Here is an 18,556-nt window from a genome sequence, read left to right as displayed (position 1 = left end):
TGTGTGTTAAGCAGGCAAAAATTGTATTTGAAGATTATGACAATATTTATAGAGTGGTCATACCGATAGAATAGGTGATTAACCGCAACTAAGCAAGTTACTAATGTTGAAAAAAGTTTTCTTTTTTGGCAGAGTTAGGAAGCATCATTTTATCACTGATGATTAATGATACATTTCTCTCGCAAAAATCAAAGCTTTACATTGTAGGTTTAACAATTAACTGATTTTCATCTGTCATGTTAGTAATTTATTTATTTTTCATTTATTTATTTATTTGCATATTTATTTACTTTTTAAGTCAAATTTACAGACAGACAGAAATTTTATGAACAGAAAAGAAATAAAGTGGGTGGGTGCGACACCCCTTTTCAGCACCCGTTAGCTCCACCCCTTTCAGATTCTTTTGTCTCTATCCTGTACTGTATCTCCAGTAATGATGTCAGAGCTTCAGCACATGTATATTGTAATTGTATGGAAAGATCATTACCAAATTATCATACACCTGGTTGCATGACTTAATGAGGCAAAAAGTGATGGCAGTCAACTCAAAGCCATTTAAACTTTTCTAATGAGTAATAAAGTGATGACAGTTAAGCCATTTAATTTTTTCGAGGTCTTCTTGGGAGTGATTTCCCAGCACATGAGCAAATTTGAGCAATAGATTATAAAATAGACTGTCTCTCTTTGGTTTTTCTGTTGTAGTTGACATTAATATTATGTGTAGAAAATCCAGAGGGACAGACTATTGTAATATGACAAATTATCAATGCAAGCCACTCCACCAGTATCACAAATTATGCCAATAAAAAAAATAAGTGATTTCTAAAAAGATAATTTACTATATATATATATATATATATATATATATATAAAAGAAAAAAAAAGAAGTAAAATCTTACTTCAAATGGAATTTTTCAAAGTATAATTAGAAACATAGATTTAGAATTTTTTTTTAAAATTATTTAATTTTTTAAAAACTCAGCATAGATTTGTTTTACAGTTCTTTTCTAATTTTAGTGTCGGAGTGTATTCAGTGAGTGTGAGTTGACATAGTGATGGAAGGCCTAAGATTGTGACTTTTTCCAACCCCTTCACATTTTTAAAGAAAAGATCAGTGCATTTGTCTTGGAATCGGTGGGATTGAGGAAATTGTTTGTCTTATTTCTTGTGTGTAAATTTTCAAGAATGAATGAGAATGATAGGACTGAAGAGGCCACTTTCTGTCTGATAGATTACAGTCTGTTTCAACTGAACCATTTATAACTGTACATACTGTTTTTATACATAATAGATTACATAACTGCCAGTCCACTCAGTTATGTTTTCAGTTCAACTGAGCTTTGAAAGTTTAATGGTCTCAACAAGTGCATACAGGTCGGTCTGTCAGACCAACAAGTACAAAGCATGGACCAAGGCATACTATGTATGTCATTCACTTATAAACTTAAACTTAAAGTAATACTTCAGTGAAATGTCAGCAGTGTAGGTGTGCTGTCAGATTGAACGCCTGGTCAAGTATTGCTGTAACTTCAGTCAGTAGCAGATTTTTTTCTTTGTTTTTTTGTTCCAACCAATCTGCCATGTGATTCTTGTGAATCAGTGAATTAATTTCTCAATTGCCATGAATGCTAAAAAATAAAGCAAATCTTAATTGTTAAAGAAGAAAGAAGAAAAAAGAAACATTAAATTCAGAAGTGTGGAATTTTGTAATATAATAACTTTTTATTCAATAAGTGAAAATGCAGAAACAGAAACAAGAGAATGGACTGTGGAGTAACAGGTTCACTTTAGATTATGAGCGCTCATCACATCATCATACATTGATTATGGGGGGATGGGGGGGGGGAAGGATGACAGTTCAAGGGGAAGCTGCAACCTGCAAACATACACACATACACACGTGTACATAATGTGAAACTGGAAGGCAAACTGAGTGAGCTGGGAGCAATTTGCTGTGGTGAATTGTCTTATTTGTCCCGCTGTTGCAGGTTCACTGGGATGACTGGTTCAGTGGTTGTTAGTGGTGGGGAGGGTAGGAAAGGAGGCGGCAAACTTCTTTTTTTTAATTTTTTTTTTTTTAAAGTAAAACATAATGGTTAAGCCATTTGGTCATGGTGTTCTTTTTTTCAGTTCAGTCAGTGCTCTATATAAATGATCAGTGCTTTAATTGACAATCCACAACTGGTGTCAGTGAAGTACAAATGTTAAAGTTATAAAACTTCATTTTTGCAGATATATTTATAACATATTCATATGTGTATACATCTAATAGTAGTAATAGTAATACAATGGGGTATGGTATATCCATGCCAGAACACAATACATCGTGCTGACACTCTTAAGAAAGCCTCATAGCAAGAACATCTGTCAATGAAAAAAAAAGAGAGAAAAAAAAAAGAAATTGTCTTGTAATCTATGTACTTGAACTGCAAGTTTGTCACTGTAAATGTGTAATGTCAGAGGCTATGGAATGTGCAACTAGAGTCTGGCTGAAGCTGTTAACTGCTGTGGGCACTTTCCTCATCAAATATGCACTGGCCAATGCTGACTAGTGAAAGGGAACATTGGGTGCAGAAGCTGGCACTCTGTTTATCTTGCAGAGTATCTGGCTCCACATACCTTCCCTGCTTCCAACAGCCCAGCAGTGGCCCTGGTGTGGCATGTGTATTAATTGGTATCCACCAGAAGAGTGGACCTGCCTGGCATTTCATTCAGGGAAGCCAGACTGCTGTAAACAAGCAGGTCTCCCTTTCATGCCTATGGAGGCCGGGGTGGAGCCTTGTTGTCAACAGATAATTCATTCCTGTTCTCAGGTGGAGAGTATTTCCCATGATAAAAAGCTGCTTTTACGAGTTTTAGTCCACAGCAGATGGAAATACTATGTTTCAGCATCAATATTCACTGTATGCATATTCGTATTGACAAGAGAGATCACATCTCTCTACAAAGTGACATTCACTCACCCACACAAACTATATGATATCAGTGTACCATGTGAAAAAAAGGATGAAAGAAAGAGAAAAAAAAAAAGGGGGGGGTGGGGGGGGGGGGGGGGGTTGAGGGGGAGCACAACAAAAAAGCAGAATCTGAGAATGCTAAAAGGTCAACTTCAAAATCAAAGATAACTGAATATTTTACGGGAAAACACACACACACACACACACACACACACACACACTATTTCACATTCAGGAAAACTCATAGAAGTTGTAATAACATGCACATAGGTATTGCAAAAATCCTCTAGATTATTTATTGATTGTTTTCTTTCAGTTTTTTTTTTAGGTAACCCATTAATGCAATAGTGCAAATTATATGTAGTTTTTAAAGTAATTTATAAGATATCAGTGGAGAAAGCTGTCCATGGGTATTGTTTTGTCATTTGTGAAGATATTGATGTGTATAAATACAATATATAATTAAAAGAACTGTTAAAAGAATATAATGTTCCATCTTAAGATTATTGATGCACACATTTTTCAGATGAGATTAATTTCTAGGGATATATAACTTCAAATCAGTTTGAGGGACAGCTAATTGTTAAAACAATGATAGAGTGGGTAATGATAAGAAAAGAAAAAAGTCTATTTATGGCTGATCCAAATTATAAAATGTGTTGGATCATTAGTGTGATTAGTTATTTGTATTTGTATTTCTTTTTATCACAACAGATTTCTCTGTGTGAAATTCGGGCTGCTCTCCCCAGGGAGAGCGTGTCGCTACACTACAGCGCCAATCCTTTTTTTTGTATATTTTCCTGCTTGTAGTTTTATTTGTTTTACCTATTGCAGTGGATTTTTCTACAGAATTTTGCCAGGAACAACCCTTTTGTTGCCATGGGTTCTTTTACATGCGCTAAGTGCATGCTGCACACAGGACCTCAGTTTATCGTCTCATCCGAATGACTAGCGTCCAGACCACCACTCAAGGTCTAGTGGAGGGGGAGAAAATATCAGCGGCTGAGCCGTGATTCGAACCAGCGCGCTCAGATTCTCTCGCTTCCTAGGCGGACGCGTTACCTCTAGGCCATCACTCCACATGTATATCCAATGAATATATTTTTGATATCCCAGCCCACAAGCACAACTCCCACAAGTTTATCCAACACTTTTCATCATGCATATTTCTATAATCCACAGTGGATAATGAAAAAAGTAAATTTGGAGATGAAAAATATAATACACGTTGTATCATCATTTTCCCTTGCAAAAAAAGTTGCATCTTTTTTGAGTGCCATGTCCAGTTCTTCTTTACTATTTAGAACTTGTATTAGTTCTCTCATTTGTTTACTAGTATAATACAAATGCTTTTATTGTTTTAAAAATGAAGTTGCTAATAAAACACAGATTTGTAAATTAACACTTGCGCATATGCTTTTGTAAAGCACCTAGAGCAGATTTCTGGATAGTGTGCCATATAAGTTTCCATTATTATTATTATTATTATTATTATATAATCCTGATTACAAAAAGGCTCGTTAAATTATGCAGTGCAGTGGATGTGTGTGGAGACTGTATCCAGTCTATTGTGATTGCCAGTTTCAGTTTCAGTAGCTCAAGGAGGCGTCACTGTGTTTGGACAAATCCATATACGCTACACCACATCTGCCAAGCAGATGCCTGACCAGCAGCGTAACCCAACGCGCTTTGTCAGGCCTTGAGACTGTCAGTGTAACTGTAATGTAAATGGTATAAGTAAGATTTTTTTTTCCAAAGTGAAGCTTATGTATGAATTAGATTATAATGCATTTGAAATGACTTACTGAGGTCATATCAGTTAAACCATAAGGCTTGTTTTGGGCACCAAGCCAGCAACAGTTGGTTGGAGTGTTGCAACTGATGCAGGCTGACAACCAGCACATTCTTCACCTTTTTTGTGTGTTGTTTTGTTTTGTTTTGTCCAATGTGAAAAATGAGGTGTTGAAACTTTACAAGCAATCAATGTGACAGTTGTGAGATCTGATCAGAACATGGATCACACACTGTGTGTGTGTGCCTGTGTCAGTGTGTGTGTGTCTGTGTGCATGATTGGTATTGATGATGGCAGGTGCTGAGAGACCAAGTGTGTATGGTTGGGTGTTAAAAATAAGATGTCTCTTCGTTGCTATCTAATTTTCATGCAGAACCAGCCCAAACTAGCTGCATGTTGTCAGTGCAGAAAGCAATCAGATACTGTCATGGGAGTGTCATACTAACAAGCAAAACAAACTGGAACAAATTAGCCACAAAGAACTTTAATAGCAAAGCACAATGATTAGATTATAACTTACTATACAAAAAGTTTGTTGTTTGGATATTTTTAACTGCACAAAGTGGCAAAATATGACACTGACTTTCTCTGAGACGGTAATTGGTAATGAAGTGCAAAGTATAGATCTAAGACGAGAGCATTCTGAATAAACTGGTTTTGGAAACTGGAAAGTATGTCCTTTTCCAAAAGATGCTGAAGTTTGGAAATGATTAATTTATTTTCCCTGTCAGTAAGTAACACTGAATGACAGTTCTAACAATACAGACATTGTTCATTGTACTGGCTGTAGTTTAACTTCAAACTCCCAAGAACATCCACATTGTTGCAGAACAAAACTGTGTTACTGTCCTGTTGGAAATGGAGTTTAAAGAAGGACAAATCTGGGAAAATGTTTAAGGAAAGTTTGAGTAAGAGATTAAGAGTGTCACTATCAGTGTGGTATTCACAAGGACATCCAGTGGAACAGGTGAGAGAGAAAAAAACAACAACAGAAGTATGTATTTGAAGTAGCAACATTGGTTCTGACTTAGTGAAGAATTACTTCCCAATAATTAGTATAACAAGAGGCAAAGCCTTCATGACACTCTTGTGCTTCACGCTTTATCCATTAAAGGAATCATGTGGAGAAAAAAAACCCAGAGATTAAAAGATCGTTAAAAGTGTTCGATATTAAATCAATCGTTCAATCAATCAATCAGTAAATAAATAGACATATAAATATATATATATACTATATAGATTTTAAAAAAAATCTCTCTATATATAAGTTTGGGAGAGAAAAAGAAAAAAAGGGCATACTAGCGGGATCAAATCATGGATGTTCAGTTTCGAAGCAAGCAGACTAATCCCCACTGCTGCGGTGCATCTAAAGTCACTTGACTAAATTTGATATTTAAAGTAATGTTGTTGCTTTCTTCTTCATGTGATAAACAGACATGATTGTATCAGACGTAATAACAGTTTTAACAATAACACTGTTTAAATCATGTTTTTTGTGTGTGTTTTATGTCGATTATTCTTTTATTTCGGTGGTAAAGGAGACTTACCATCACTTCACCTACAAGCACATCGCAACACATGGTTGATCTCTAGATCTGCATGAATCAGTCTGCAATGGGCTGATGAAGAAACGATCGATTCAATTTTCCGTTTATGTTCATTCCACTTTAAGATACTCATATGCAGTAGACATGTTGATGGTGTAGTTGTATCACTGTATATGTTCTGTCGAGAATTTGTATTTCTTTCCTTTTAATTGTGAACAAGAAAAACATCATGTCTTCTCACCAAACACCTACCTTCCAGCAAGTCAGTGGGAAGTGTTTTTTTTTTTAGAATTTTTGGATTTCGGAATGAACCTCAACAAAATAAATTGTTAATGATCCGGAAATGCGGCTTAATTTGGGAGACTGATAACCTATTAAGTATTATTGGTATGACTGAAGATTTTTTTTTCATACTATATATGTAAGCCAAATTTGGTATTGACAGACAAAGTGTTTCCAGAGAAACTGACGATGGTAAAGTTTACCACACACGCACACGCACACAAAACCGAACATGGAGTTATAAGATAGACAAGTGAGTCAAAACGTTGATCTGCAGAAAGGCCCCTTGAATACGCAGTCAGACATGGTAAACAGAGTGAATGTATTGTATGATTGTAATTGAATATAGAGCTCTTTTAGTTAAAGTTTCACATGTGTTTTCTGTTTCAGTTGGTACTTTGGCCCGTTGTCGAGGGAGGAGACCAATGACATTTTACAGAACAAAAAAGACAGTGGAGTGTTTCTGGTCAGGGACAGTCAGTCCATCCGTGGCGACTTTGTCTTGTGTGTCAAGTGGGTACATACGTATTACTATCTAATATGGAAATGACCTAATCCTCTACAGGTCCGTAGTTTTCTTCCTGTAGGATGTGTTGTGTGGCTATCTGTTGGTTTCTTTTGGTCGCAGTGTCTGATTAAAGCATGCACTGCCTGTGTTCATCAGCCTGTCTGAGGCATTCTCATCCTCTTCTTCGTTCGTTCCTTCTTGTCTCACTCATGCACATGTCCTCTCCCTTTCCTACTCTCTTTTTACGGTATATAATCAAAAGATATCATGCACACATGTACATTAATACAGTTTACACATGTTTCTTGGTAATCCCATCTCTATACATTGAGCTTGCAGCTAGATCTTGCACATGGAGTGCATATATAGCTCACACATACACATTTCTCAGGAAATGACGAATCCTGTTCTTTTTCAGTTGGTTACCTCAACAGTAGTTGCCATTACTTGCAACTAGATGAAAGGAATGATGACATCTTCTTTTATATTTATTTTTTTATTTTGTCATTTGTATGTAATTGATGATTGCGGCAGTGTCTCAAAGTGGCATGATAGTGATAGCTAATAGTTGATATTTTTCAGCTTCTCATCATCATTCCTTCCTGACATAAGTTGCAGACTATCCAGGTTCCATTACAACTTACAAGGCAAAGTGAGATTGTGCCCATGGACTGTGAGTGAGGAAAGAAGAAAACAGAGACGCATTAAATGTATTACTTGTTACAAGGAAGTGTAATTGATTACTTCCTACTTTCTGAGAAATTTAAAGTAGCTTTCTACATTAGTGATGAGCATACTGGTTAGTGTTAGCATAATCATATTTTAAAAAAATAAAAAAAAAAAAAATTTTTTTAAAAAAGATAAAAAAGAAGAAAGGGTTTGTTTTCTTTGTTGTTTGTTTCTTGCTTTCCTTTGACATTGTGGTTTGTGTGTGTGTGTGTTTGCAGGGAAGATAATAAAGTCAGTCATTATATCATCAACCGGATCCAGGTTGGTGGCATGACCCGCTTCAAGATAGGTGACAAAGAATTCAACGACATCCCAAGTTTACTCAACTTCTACAAATCACATTATCTTGACACAACGACGTTAATAAGACCGGTGAGCTGCTCACTGTTTCCTGTCAGCTGTCAGTAATGCTGCTGACCTGTTCTCTGAATGATAGAATGAGTGTACTACTATGATTAAAAGCAGCTCAACAACTGATGAATGGGCTAGAAATAGAAAATATTATTATTATTGTTTTCAATTTAAGATGAAGTTTTGAAGTTGAAATTTTTAGTGAAAAGTTTAATATAATGACTGTTTCAGTGTTTACCATCATATTCAAGAGAGTGTACATGTGTTGATATGAAATTATGAAGCGAAATGGAATGAAATATTCTTGTCATTCAGTTGTTGATTGTAACATTTAGTTACAGTATAAGGTTATGTTAACTGAAATGAAATGTCTCGAGCATTGATTACAGTATCAGAAGAAGACTGGGTTAGACTATAACTTAACAACAAAAAACTCTCAAATATTTTACTTGTATAGAACATATAGGATACTTATATTTGATGTCTAAAGTTTCATCTTTGATTGAAAACATAACTTTTTGAAAGAATTACATTACCTATGAAAGAATATTTTGAAATTTTGATTTATTTTCCATTCTGAGTGTGAAAGTGGTTAAAATGAAATTAAGAGTGCTAGAAGATCTGTAGGTTAAACTGGTTTGTGAGATGTAGTATTGATAGTGGCAAAATCATTTTGTTAAACTTATTTCATTTTTCTGTTTTGCAGGCTCCCAGGGAAAAATTAGTGGGAAAATATGACTTTGGTGGAAGGGTAATGTTCTCTGTATATGTATCTTTGTGTCTGTCTCTCTTTTTCTCAATTGTCGGTGTAAAATAAATGTTATTATGTGTTTTCATTTAATTTATTGTTAGCTGAGTGTGGGTGGACTAAACATATAAAAAGTAAACACTAACAGATCTCATTCTTGATGCATGTTGTATATATCACTGCTTAATGTCTTTGGCATTTTGAACTGTTGATTAGTTTGAAGGAATTATAGATCAATCCCAGGATTTTTTTTCTTCTTTTTTTTTTTTTTTTCCTTTTTCTGGAAGTCATATTGAATTTGAAGATTTTCCAGTGTTCATGATTAAGATATTTGAATGTGGATGTTGAAGAAAAATGTAGAAAGGTTTTCAAGTGAAAGCAGGTCTGAATGAGGTTAAGAGTGTAAATCAAAGTAACAGATACTTCCAGTGCCTTTCACTCAAACTCAGGAGGAAAAAACAGCTTCAAGCCAAATCCTCTGTAACACTACATAGTACACATCAGTTTGAGCACAGAAATAAAATGCACAGAAGAGACCCTGCACTACTGCTGAGTTGCTTAATGGTGTTAACGTTTAAGCTAATTGTTCAGATTTTAAATAGATATATGCAGGATGCAGAACACCACCTTGTAAGTACTATACTGAAGTCTCAGACTTCTCTTTGGAGTGGAGACTGTGTCTATGTTCTCCAGTGAGAGTTCCTGTGAATCTGCCATTCCTGCATGGATGTGAAGGAGAAAACAAGAGGTCACAGAAATCATATCATTGCTTCACCTCATTTATTTTTCCTTCACCATATCTAGGTGACGTCACACATGCATTTAAAGCATTTCCAGATGCTGGAACTAGTGGGAGCGCAAGTTGATTAATTCCTTTAGCTTTTAAAACAGATCCATCTCTTGAAATCTGCCTTGAAATCGGGTTCAAGCTTTGATAATAATTTGTACATTGGCATTTCCCATGTCAACTTAAATGCAGACATACGTGTACCTTGTGTGCATATGTGTGCAGAGATAAAATGCACTCCTTGATACTGACCCATCGTATACTAACCCTGAAAATGATGCATGACTGCTGAAAGCATGGGAGAGGAATTCAGCTTTAGTGCATCTATCAGAATGTGAAAGCCAGCTCTTGGTATCTTGAAAACATGGGAACTACTACTCAGTAATACATAAATGTGTGCACATTGTATGATATATACATATATATATATACAAGTCTTCAAGCAGCAGAATCACTATACAGGGCAAGGCAGTGGACAACACAGAACAAATCAGTTTCAGTGGACAAAAGGTGTATGTGTGATTAACTCACTCCATGCCAAGAGTTTTTGTCCTTGCGAATCCCAGAATACCCAGGGTTTGTATAGGATAGGAAAAGAATTCTCAAAAAAAACGAATAAACACCCAGACAATTGAAATTTAGTATGTGTATTCAGTGAATGTTGTTCCATATTTGTGCAAAAAATTAAATTATTTACTCACCATCTTGTTGTTGATCATGGTATCCATTTTTTTGTGTATTTTGTAGCATTTCTGCACCCATCAGAAAGGTATGCCAAGTGTCCTTGAACAGCTTACAAATGTTCCACATCACATCCCAACACTATTTGAGGAACTGAAGACCTAGTACATGCAATGAAGTATGAACAGGTGGTGGAAAAAGTTGAAATTCACACACACCAAAAAATTATTGATTATTGTCTCTGCATAAAAAAAGGAGTTCACTGTACACAAAAACCTGATGTATGATTACTGACAATAGTCTTGTCAGGAGTGAAAAAGCTCATGGCAGGTGATGTTGAGTCCTGGGCACAGCTTCACACACAGTGGAACTCCACATTTTGGACACCAGTTGGAAGTTTGGCGTCTTGGTGTGTTGTGGCACTTGAACAGGTCTTCACAGACCTTGCACCTGCGGTAGCTGGTCACTCATATCCACTCCAGCCATGTTGGTGATGTAGTCTTGTACTGCAGCTGGCTTCTGTCTTTCAGGACAGTGTCATGTTGTGTCACTGACCATGGTGGTTGGCAGCATGACTGTTGTCAGCACGTGAACTGGCTTTTTGTCCTGCAGCTTCAGCACAGCAGCATGACCTGCAACCACACACACACACACACACAAATGATCATGCAGGTCTAACTCTTTCTTCTTAATGTTGTTTAAATTATTTGTTTGCTTATTCCCTTGTTTATTCTAAATATTTATGTGAATGGAAGCATAATGTGTTAAGTTTTTTTACATGTAGTCAAAGAAAACCACCATAGATTTTTTTTTTTTTTTTTACAATATTACAAACAAGAATGACAGTATCATCAGTATTAGTACTATTACTGTCATTTCTATAGCACCTTGTTCTACAAATAAACTCCATGTTATTGTATATATTATTGTAAAACAGAAAAGTAAACATATGCATGCAGTCTCACACACACACACAGTTGTACACTTGAGCATGTGCTATTGTTTACTTTCTTACACACACACACACACACACACACACACACACACAATAATAATACATACACACTCACCATTTTCAGTCCAATCACTGGTAAAAACACTAGCAAAGTCGCCCGTTTCCTCAGTGATTTCGTTGTCAGTGTCAGTCAGCTGGCATGTGTTCAGGACTCACTTTCCTCTCCATTGTAAACACCATCTTCAGTGACCGAATCTATTTCTAGTTCATCGGGATATGGTTTAAAATCACTGTCCAACGAATCAACATTATCTCCTTCAACATCGAAGCCTTCAGTTTGGATCATTTCCAAAGCAGCTTCAATGCTGTGTTGCATTTCACCTCTCCAACCATGTCGAACACTTCGCCGTGACGCCATCTTGTCAAACAACTTGCAGAGCTGACTGAGGGTATGCTTCGTTGTCAGCTGCTAATGAGCATGTCACTACACACACGCAGTGTGTGTGAATGAAAAGTTGACTGGAGAGAACTTAAGAATCAGCTCTGCTTTTGAGTTTCGCATCCGACATGTCACTCCAACTTTCCTCAACTTTACAAAATCCAAATCCGCATATGCGGACATTGGAATTCAACGCTTTGTCCGACGACATCTGCATATGCGGACAATGGCAGCAAGTGAGTTAACTCTCACAAAGCAATCATTTTCTGGTTATTATGTGGTTCCTACAGATTAATACAAATATGTAGTTTCATGTGGGGTTTTTTTTTTCTTCATTTTAATGACACAAGAAAGTTAGTATTTAGAATAACAAACGGCATAGATACCAGCCTAACTATAATACCTTGGCGTAGCAAGAGCTGTCCGTCACCTGATAAAAACATGTTAAGAGCAGTGGTATTGGTCATGTTGAAGGACCCAGAAGACCTGCCATTTTCCAAGGGGGACATCCTGGAGCTGATCTCAAAGGATGAGGATGAGTGGTGGACGGCCCGCGACAAACACGGCCGGGTGGGTCAGATCCCCGTCAAGTACACCACCCGTATGCAGGAGTCTAATGGGGCCTCCAGTAACTCAAACATGGTCAGTGGTTTTGCTACTCTCTCTCTCTGTAAATTTTTGTATATGTCAGTTCCTTGACTTTCTGGATGCAAACCTCCCTCCTTATTTCCAGCCCCACTACAGACCATGTTTTGAATATTATTCCTAGAAACCTAAGTGGACAAACAAGACAACATAGACACCATACCTTTACATACACACTAAAGAGGAAATCTTCATCCAGTACCATTGACATAATTTCCAACTATCACTGAAGCTAATATAAAAAAATATTCACTTGAAAATCGATGTCCATTCACCACCCTAAGTAATGCCAAATACAATTACTTTAAAATGATTCTCATTCATCCCATCAGGAAATACCAAACTATAGCTGCTTAGCTACTTCACAATTCAGTGTTTCAAAAAAGTCACCATTTCTTAGCCATCGAATAGTCTAACAAATCTTAAGGCAAATTTAAGTAACTACTATCAGCCTAACTGTATATCATCAAAACACCAAGTACTGATTACCCATACAAGCTTTACAACAACATCAAATCAACCACAACATATCAATGTATCTGTCATTTAAACGCTAAATAAATTATCCATTCAAATGTCCTGCTTTTATATATTATGGTCAATATCCCATCATAAAACGTAGTCAAAGTCGTTTCAAACTGAGTGCAATAATTTTCAACATACCTTTACAGGCAAAAATATGTCCCTAACCTGGACAGCTTCATGACACCATCTGGCCAACAAATCTGCACTTCACAGCAGCACATCACATTCATAACTCAGGGTATGATTACAAAAAATGCACGTGAAACACGTGAAACCATTTTTCAAAAACACAGTCCAATCCCGGAAATAATATGTTGCCCTGTGAAAAAAAAAAAGGATCTGGGGAGAATAGTATATCAAAAAAACTAAATTCCAATCTCTGATATAAATATTGCCCTGTAAAAAAAAATGGATCTAGGAAAATAGGATACCATTTTCTTTACACTCTGTCTCTCTCTCTGTCTCTCATTCATTTATCATTCATTTATTCCTTCCTTCATTCATACATCCTCTCTCTCTCTCTCTCTCTCTCTCTCTCTCTCTCTCTCACTCACTCTATTTCTCTCATTACCTCTGTTTACTACTGTGCTTCAGTCAACTCTTACATGGTCAGCACTTTCTTGATGTGGGGTGTCTGTCACTTTCTTTGACACTCGTGTGTGTGATTTTGTGTGAATGTGATTTTTTTTTGATTTTTTAAAATTTTTTTTATATAAATGAAAAGGACAAGGAGAGTGTCAATGTTGAATTAAATGTAAAGAAGTCTTGTTGAAGCAGTTGAGATATCAGTGCTGGATATCAGTGCTGGATCTGTTACTAAACATAAGAAAGAAAAAAACTTTTTAAAGTTTTACTCAGCCACATCAGCTGCCTTCAGGTTAGGCAGTTTTACGAGTGCGTGTCTCCTGTTCCTTGTGTCTCAAATAGAGTGGTTTATGGTCATCACTTTGACCAGTTTCCTCTTTATCTTTGTAAGGTATTCAAAAGGCAAAGTGCCATTATAACAACATGAACATTCTTTATGTATGGATGGATATATGCAAGTTCGATTTTTTCATGTAAATTCCAGTTCTGAAAGACTTTAGCCTTTATGGATAAAGTACCAAGCCTGTGTGTGTGCTCATATGTGTCCAGAATGTGGCTAAAAGGGGGGGGGGGATAGAGGGTGAGGGGGGTAGGGGAGGGGATTGGGGAAGGGGAGAGGGGCACAGAGAATAGATTTTGGCAAGATAGCTCTATGATACTCAGTATTATAGTGTGTACACATAGGACAGTGTACAGATGGGACATCAGAGTGAGTTCTCAAGTAAACCAGCTGTTGAAAATTACAGTTCACCAGTATACTGTGTTTTTTGTTTTTTTTAATTGCCTGTCAGTTTGAACAATAGTGGAAAGTAAATCTTAAGTCATTTCTTTTTGGTTGTTGATTTTGTAAAGTCCATTGAATTATAAAAGAAGAAAAAAAAAAGTCCCCAGCAACTGATACAGACATGGTGGTCTTTTCTTGCTGTCAGACACGTGGGTTATTGTTGTGTGTGCACTTCATTAACATGTGCTTGCTTGAGCAAGTCTAGATTCATGGGATATGTTTTTCGATTCATGGGATATGTTTTTCAGTGAAAGATTTATGATACTGCACATAGTGTGAATAGAGTTTCTTTTCTGTTTTCTTGTGTTGTTGTTTTTTTTTTTAATGCCACTGCACTTCTTCACCAATAGGGGCTTTGTTGCTTTGATAATTTAGTCAGATCTGCTGATCTGCGCTTCTAACGTTGCTAAAAATGAAAACCAGGGTTGTCAGATTGAAAGTTAGGCAACTTCTTAAGTTCTGAATGGGTCAGTATTGCTGTAGCCCAGCTCATTGATGATTGAAATCTGGTTCAGTGTTTACATTAGAAGATCAGATGTATTGGTTGAATTCAGTCTACTAAAATACATCATACATTTTTTGTACTTCTGACTCTTATGATTTACCAGAAGAAGAAAAAAAAGCGTGGAAGTGTCGTCCACTTTTTAGTGGAGCGATGTTCTGTTTTTTCTGATAAGCATTTTTATGTTGGTGTCATATATCTTACGCATTGTGTATACCAGGATAAATCATTAGTTGGTGTGGTACACTTTGGGACTTGTCTACATCAGGATGTTTTATCAAAGGAAGCAAAGGCTGTATTTTACTCTTGGAGCCTACTGCCTAGGGTCTTGATGAATTTCCATGAATCATCATCATCAGTTCATCAGCCATGGTGAAGTAAAACTGTTCATAGAATACTGTTGTACTTCATTGTCATCAGTTTTGATCTCCCTCCTTACCATTTGACAGAGTGAAATTAAATCATAGGTCAGGGGTTGGTTGAGGACAGACAGTGAATGTTGTGAAAATCTTCACTTCAGTGGGGACTTTGAATTCATTCAGTCTTGGCTCCAAAACAAAGCAATAGTTATTGTCAGTTTGGATATAGTATGTGATGTCGTGCCCTGCCTGTAAATTAATGAGAACAAGCAAAGGTGAACCTCAGTGAAAAGAACTGTGGAGATGTGCTGGGTCCTTTTTTTTTTCGGGTTTCACAACAACAGTTGTAATGGTCTTGCTGGGTCCTTTTTGAAGAGTGGCTGCTTGGCAGCTTAACTCCTTTTGTTGTTAGCTGCCAGCACTTGTTTGGGAACAGAATGAACTGAAGTGTGGTTGTGTATGGGGAAGATAGGATGAGCCTTGTGGCAGCAATACCACTAATAATAATAATGGTATTTATATAGCGCTGGATCTTGTGCAGAGACAAATCAAAGCGCTTTCGCACCAGTCATTCACACGCATGTATAACTCTAATACTGCAGAAACTAAAGACAAGGAAGGGCAGGCAAGGGAGGCTATTTTGGGAAGAGGTGGGTTTTAAGGCCAGACTTGAAAGAGCTGAGTGTGGAGACTTGACGAAGCGAAAAAGGAAGTTCATTCCAATCGCAAGGTCCAGAAACAGAGAAAGAACGGCGGCCAATAGTCGAGTGTTTGAATCTGGGTATGCGTAAACAGAGTGGATCCGAGTCCAATCGTAGTGAGCGAGATGGAGTGTAGAGGTGAAGGCAGCCGCAGAGATAGGAAGGGGCAGTTTTGTGAATGCATCTATAACATAGAGTGCTGATCTTGTACTTTATTCGGTGTGAGACAGGGAGCCAGTGGAGATGTTGCAAAAGAGGAGTGATGTGCTCAGATCTTTTCTTTCTGAGGACGAGTCGGGCAGCAGAGTTTTGTATGCGCTGAAGGGGCTGAATGGATGAAGCAGGCAGACCAGACAATAAAGAGTTACAGTAGTCAAGGCGAGAGAGAATGAGAGAAACGACAAGTCTAGATGTTGCGTCAGTGGATAGATATTTCCGGACGGCACTGATGCGTCGCAGTTGACAGTAGCAGGACTGACATGTCTGACTGATAAATTTTTGCATGGACAGTGTATTGTCAAGGACAACACTGAGGGTATACACTTTCTGTGCAGCAGCATATTCTGTGGAAGGAGTTTGAATGAATATTACTTGTCATTGCGTTGTTCATATTGCTTGATTTAACTGTTTCTCTCCCTTTCCCATATTTTTTCTTTATGTATATAGTTTCACCCATCCTTTTCCAAGCTTGCATTGCTTCATGTTTTTCTTGTAGAATGAGAAGCCAGCCTACAGTAAGCCGGAAAATATTCTCCCTCAACCAGTGAAAGAGGTAAGTTGTGAAATTATTTTGAGTGGAAGTTAGGGCTTTTGTTTTTGTTTTGGTGGTGTTGGGTTTTTTTGTTTTTTGTTTTTTTGTTTGTTTTTTTTAGTATTGTTAGAGCCTGCATTTGAACATAAAGAATCCAAATCTGGTCAGTGCATGAAGGATGTAAATGAATGATTTAGACTTTAAAGTGCAAATAATGTTCTATACTTGAAGTATCATCACAGCACAAAGGGGAGAATTGGCAGGAGGAGAAAATTTATCAACATTTTTAACAGTAACACGGTATTGTGAATCATAGTAGTTACCCACAAAATATCACTATCGGGCTATGATCATACCCGCCCCCCCTCCACACCTCCTCCCTTCCGTCCCCACCCACTCTCCTCCCTCCATCCACCCCACACCAACACATCCACCCTTGCACACACAAACACTTGCATGCTTAATTATGTTAGTACATTATTCACGAGTCCAGACAAATTCATACACTATACAGACGAAACATCTTGAACATTTCAAAATTCTGTGTTTGCTCACACAATTTATAATGTTCTCAATTGTCAGGTACTGTATTAGTATTAATGATCTCATCGCTGTTTTGGTAACTGATTTGAAGTCAGAAGCATGCTTGCTTCCACTTTGTGGACTACTCAGTATGTGATAAAGTGCAGGTTGTAGAGGTATATATTCACTTTTAGCTGCTGTTCATTTCAGAGTGTGGGTGCCATTGATAACACTTTTCAAGGTTCTTTCATAGATCTGCAGGTTCATTTTTGCTTCAGGAGGCTTTTCAGGCCTGCACAGTTTGCCGTTTTTGTAATTGTCATCTTTATTTCCATTACTGTTCAGCCTTTTTTTTTTTTACCTGTACTTTTTGTATATACAGCTTTTTGGACTGATTCATTTTATTTTGCTTTTTCTTTTCCCTCAAATGTCTGCTTGTAGTTCACTGTTAATTGTTAGTCATTGTTTGTGTTATTGTGTTTTGTTTTTTTTCTTTACCTTTGGTTTTGTTTGGTATGTACAGTTTTTGGTGTTCCATTTTCTTGAAGCTTTTGGGGCCAGAACTCTTTTTGGATACACACACACACACACACACACACACACACACACTTTCACTTACTCGTATGCGTACACAGTAATCCCCCCCCCCCCCCCTCCTCCCCCTCGATTTTTTTTCCCTTCCCTCGTCTAATATCACTTACAGTGAAAAGACGTTAAAGTAAAGAACAAACTCTTTTTGGTTTGGGTTGTCTTTATATGCATTATTTCCTTTGCTGCATATTTATTTATGTACAGGTTGTGTTTTTTTTGTTTTTGTTGTTGTTGTTTTTTTTAAAGTAATTCAGTCTATTTAGTTTCTCTTTTTCCTAAGGAATTCCTGCATATGAATAGTTATTGTTTATATCCATTCTTGTGTTTAATTGTTTGTTCTGTTTTATGCTTCAGTTTTCTTTTCTTCTGAATTAGGGTGTTTTTGGGGAGAGTTTCTGTTGTTGTTTTATTTTTTTTCTTATGTTGTTTATACATTCAGTCTTCATTTTTGTTTTAACTTTTCCATGCATTGTCCGTTGATTTAATCTTTCTGTTTCTTTTTTTCCCTTTTCGTTTATGATTTAATCTTTTTTTTTTTCCTGTCAAGTTGAACATAGATATACATGTGAAGCTGAAAGTTATGAGGTGGTTAAAATATTGAGAAGGAATGTGACCTGTCAGTGTATCACAACTATAGGTTTTACAGGAAAGTCTGTGATTTTTCACTTTTTCCATGCTGTCATTTATTGACCTTTGGAAATATAGAAACTGCACAAGGATGTTTGTGTTCAGATTTTTCTTGTGTAACTTTTAATTATCAGCTGAACAAAATTGATCATGCAGACATGCCACCTGTTACAATTTCAGTGTTAATG

General features: G+C 36.8%; 1 protein-coding gene across 1 annotated transcript in view; it reads left to right on the top strand.

Moving 5' to 3' along the window:
* The window catches only part of LOC143301276 (adapter molecule Crk-like), a 31,907-nt gene that overhangs the window by 1,205 nt on the left and 12,146 nt on the right, over positions 1 to 18,556 (top strand). The window contains exons 2-6 of the mRNA XM_076615452.1: positions 6,969 to 7,091; positions 8,034 to 8,187; positions 8,873 to 8,917; positions 12,251 to 12,418; positions 16,593 to 16,649. Of these exons, the coding sequence (XP_076471567.1) occupies positions 6,969 to 7,091; positions 8,034 to 8,187; positions 8,873 to 8,917; positions 12,251 to 12,418; positions 16,593 to 16,649 (547 nt within the window). The remainder of the gene's footprint in view (positions 1 to 6,968; positions 7,092 to 8,033; positions 8,188 to 8,872; positions 8,918 to 12,250; positions 12,419 to 16,592; positions 16,650 to 18,556) is intronic.

This window comes from Babylonia areolata, chromosome 27 (assembly GCF_041734735.1).
Source record: "Babylonia areolata isolate BAREFJ2019XMU chromosome 27, ASM4173473v1, whole genome shotgun sequence".
NCBI lineage: Eukaryota > Metazoa > Mollusca > Gastropoda > Neogastropoda > Buccinidae > Babylonia > Babylonia areolata.
Note: the sequence above shows the minus strand (reverse complement) of the source record. Positions and strands in the feature narration are given on the sequence as shown.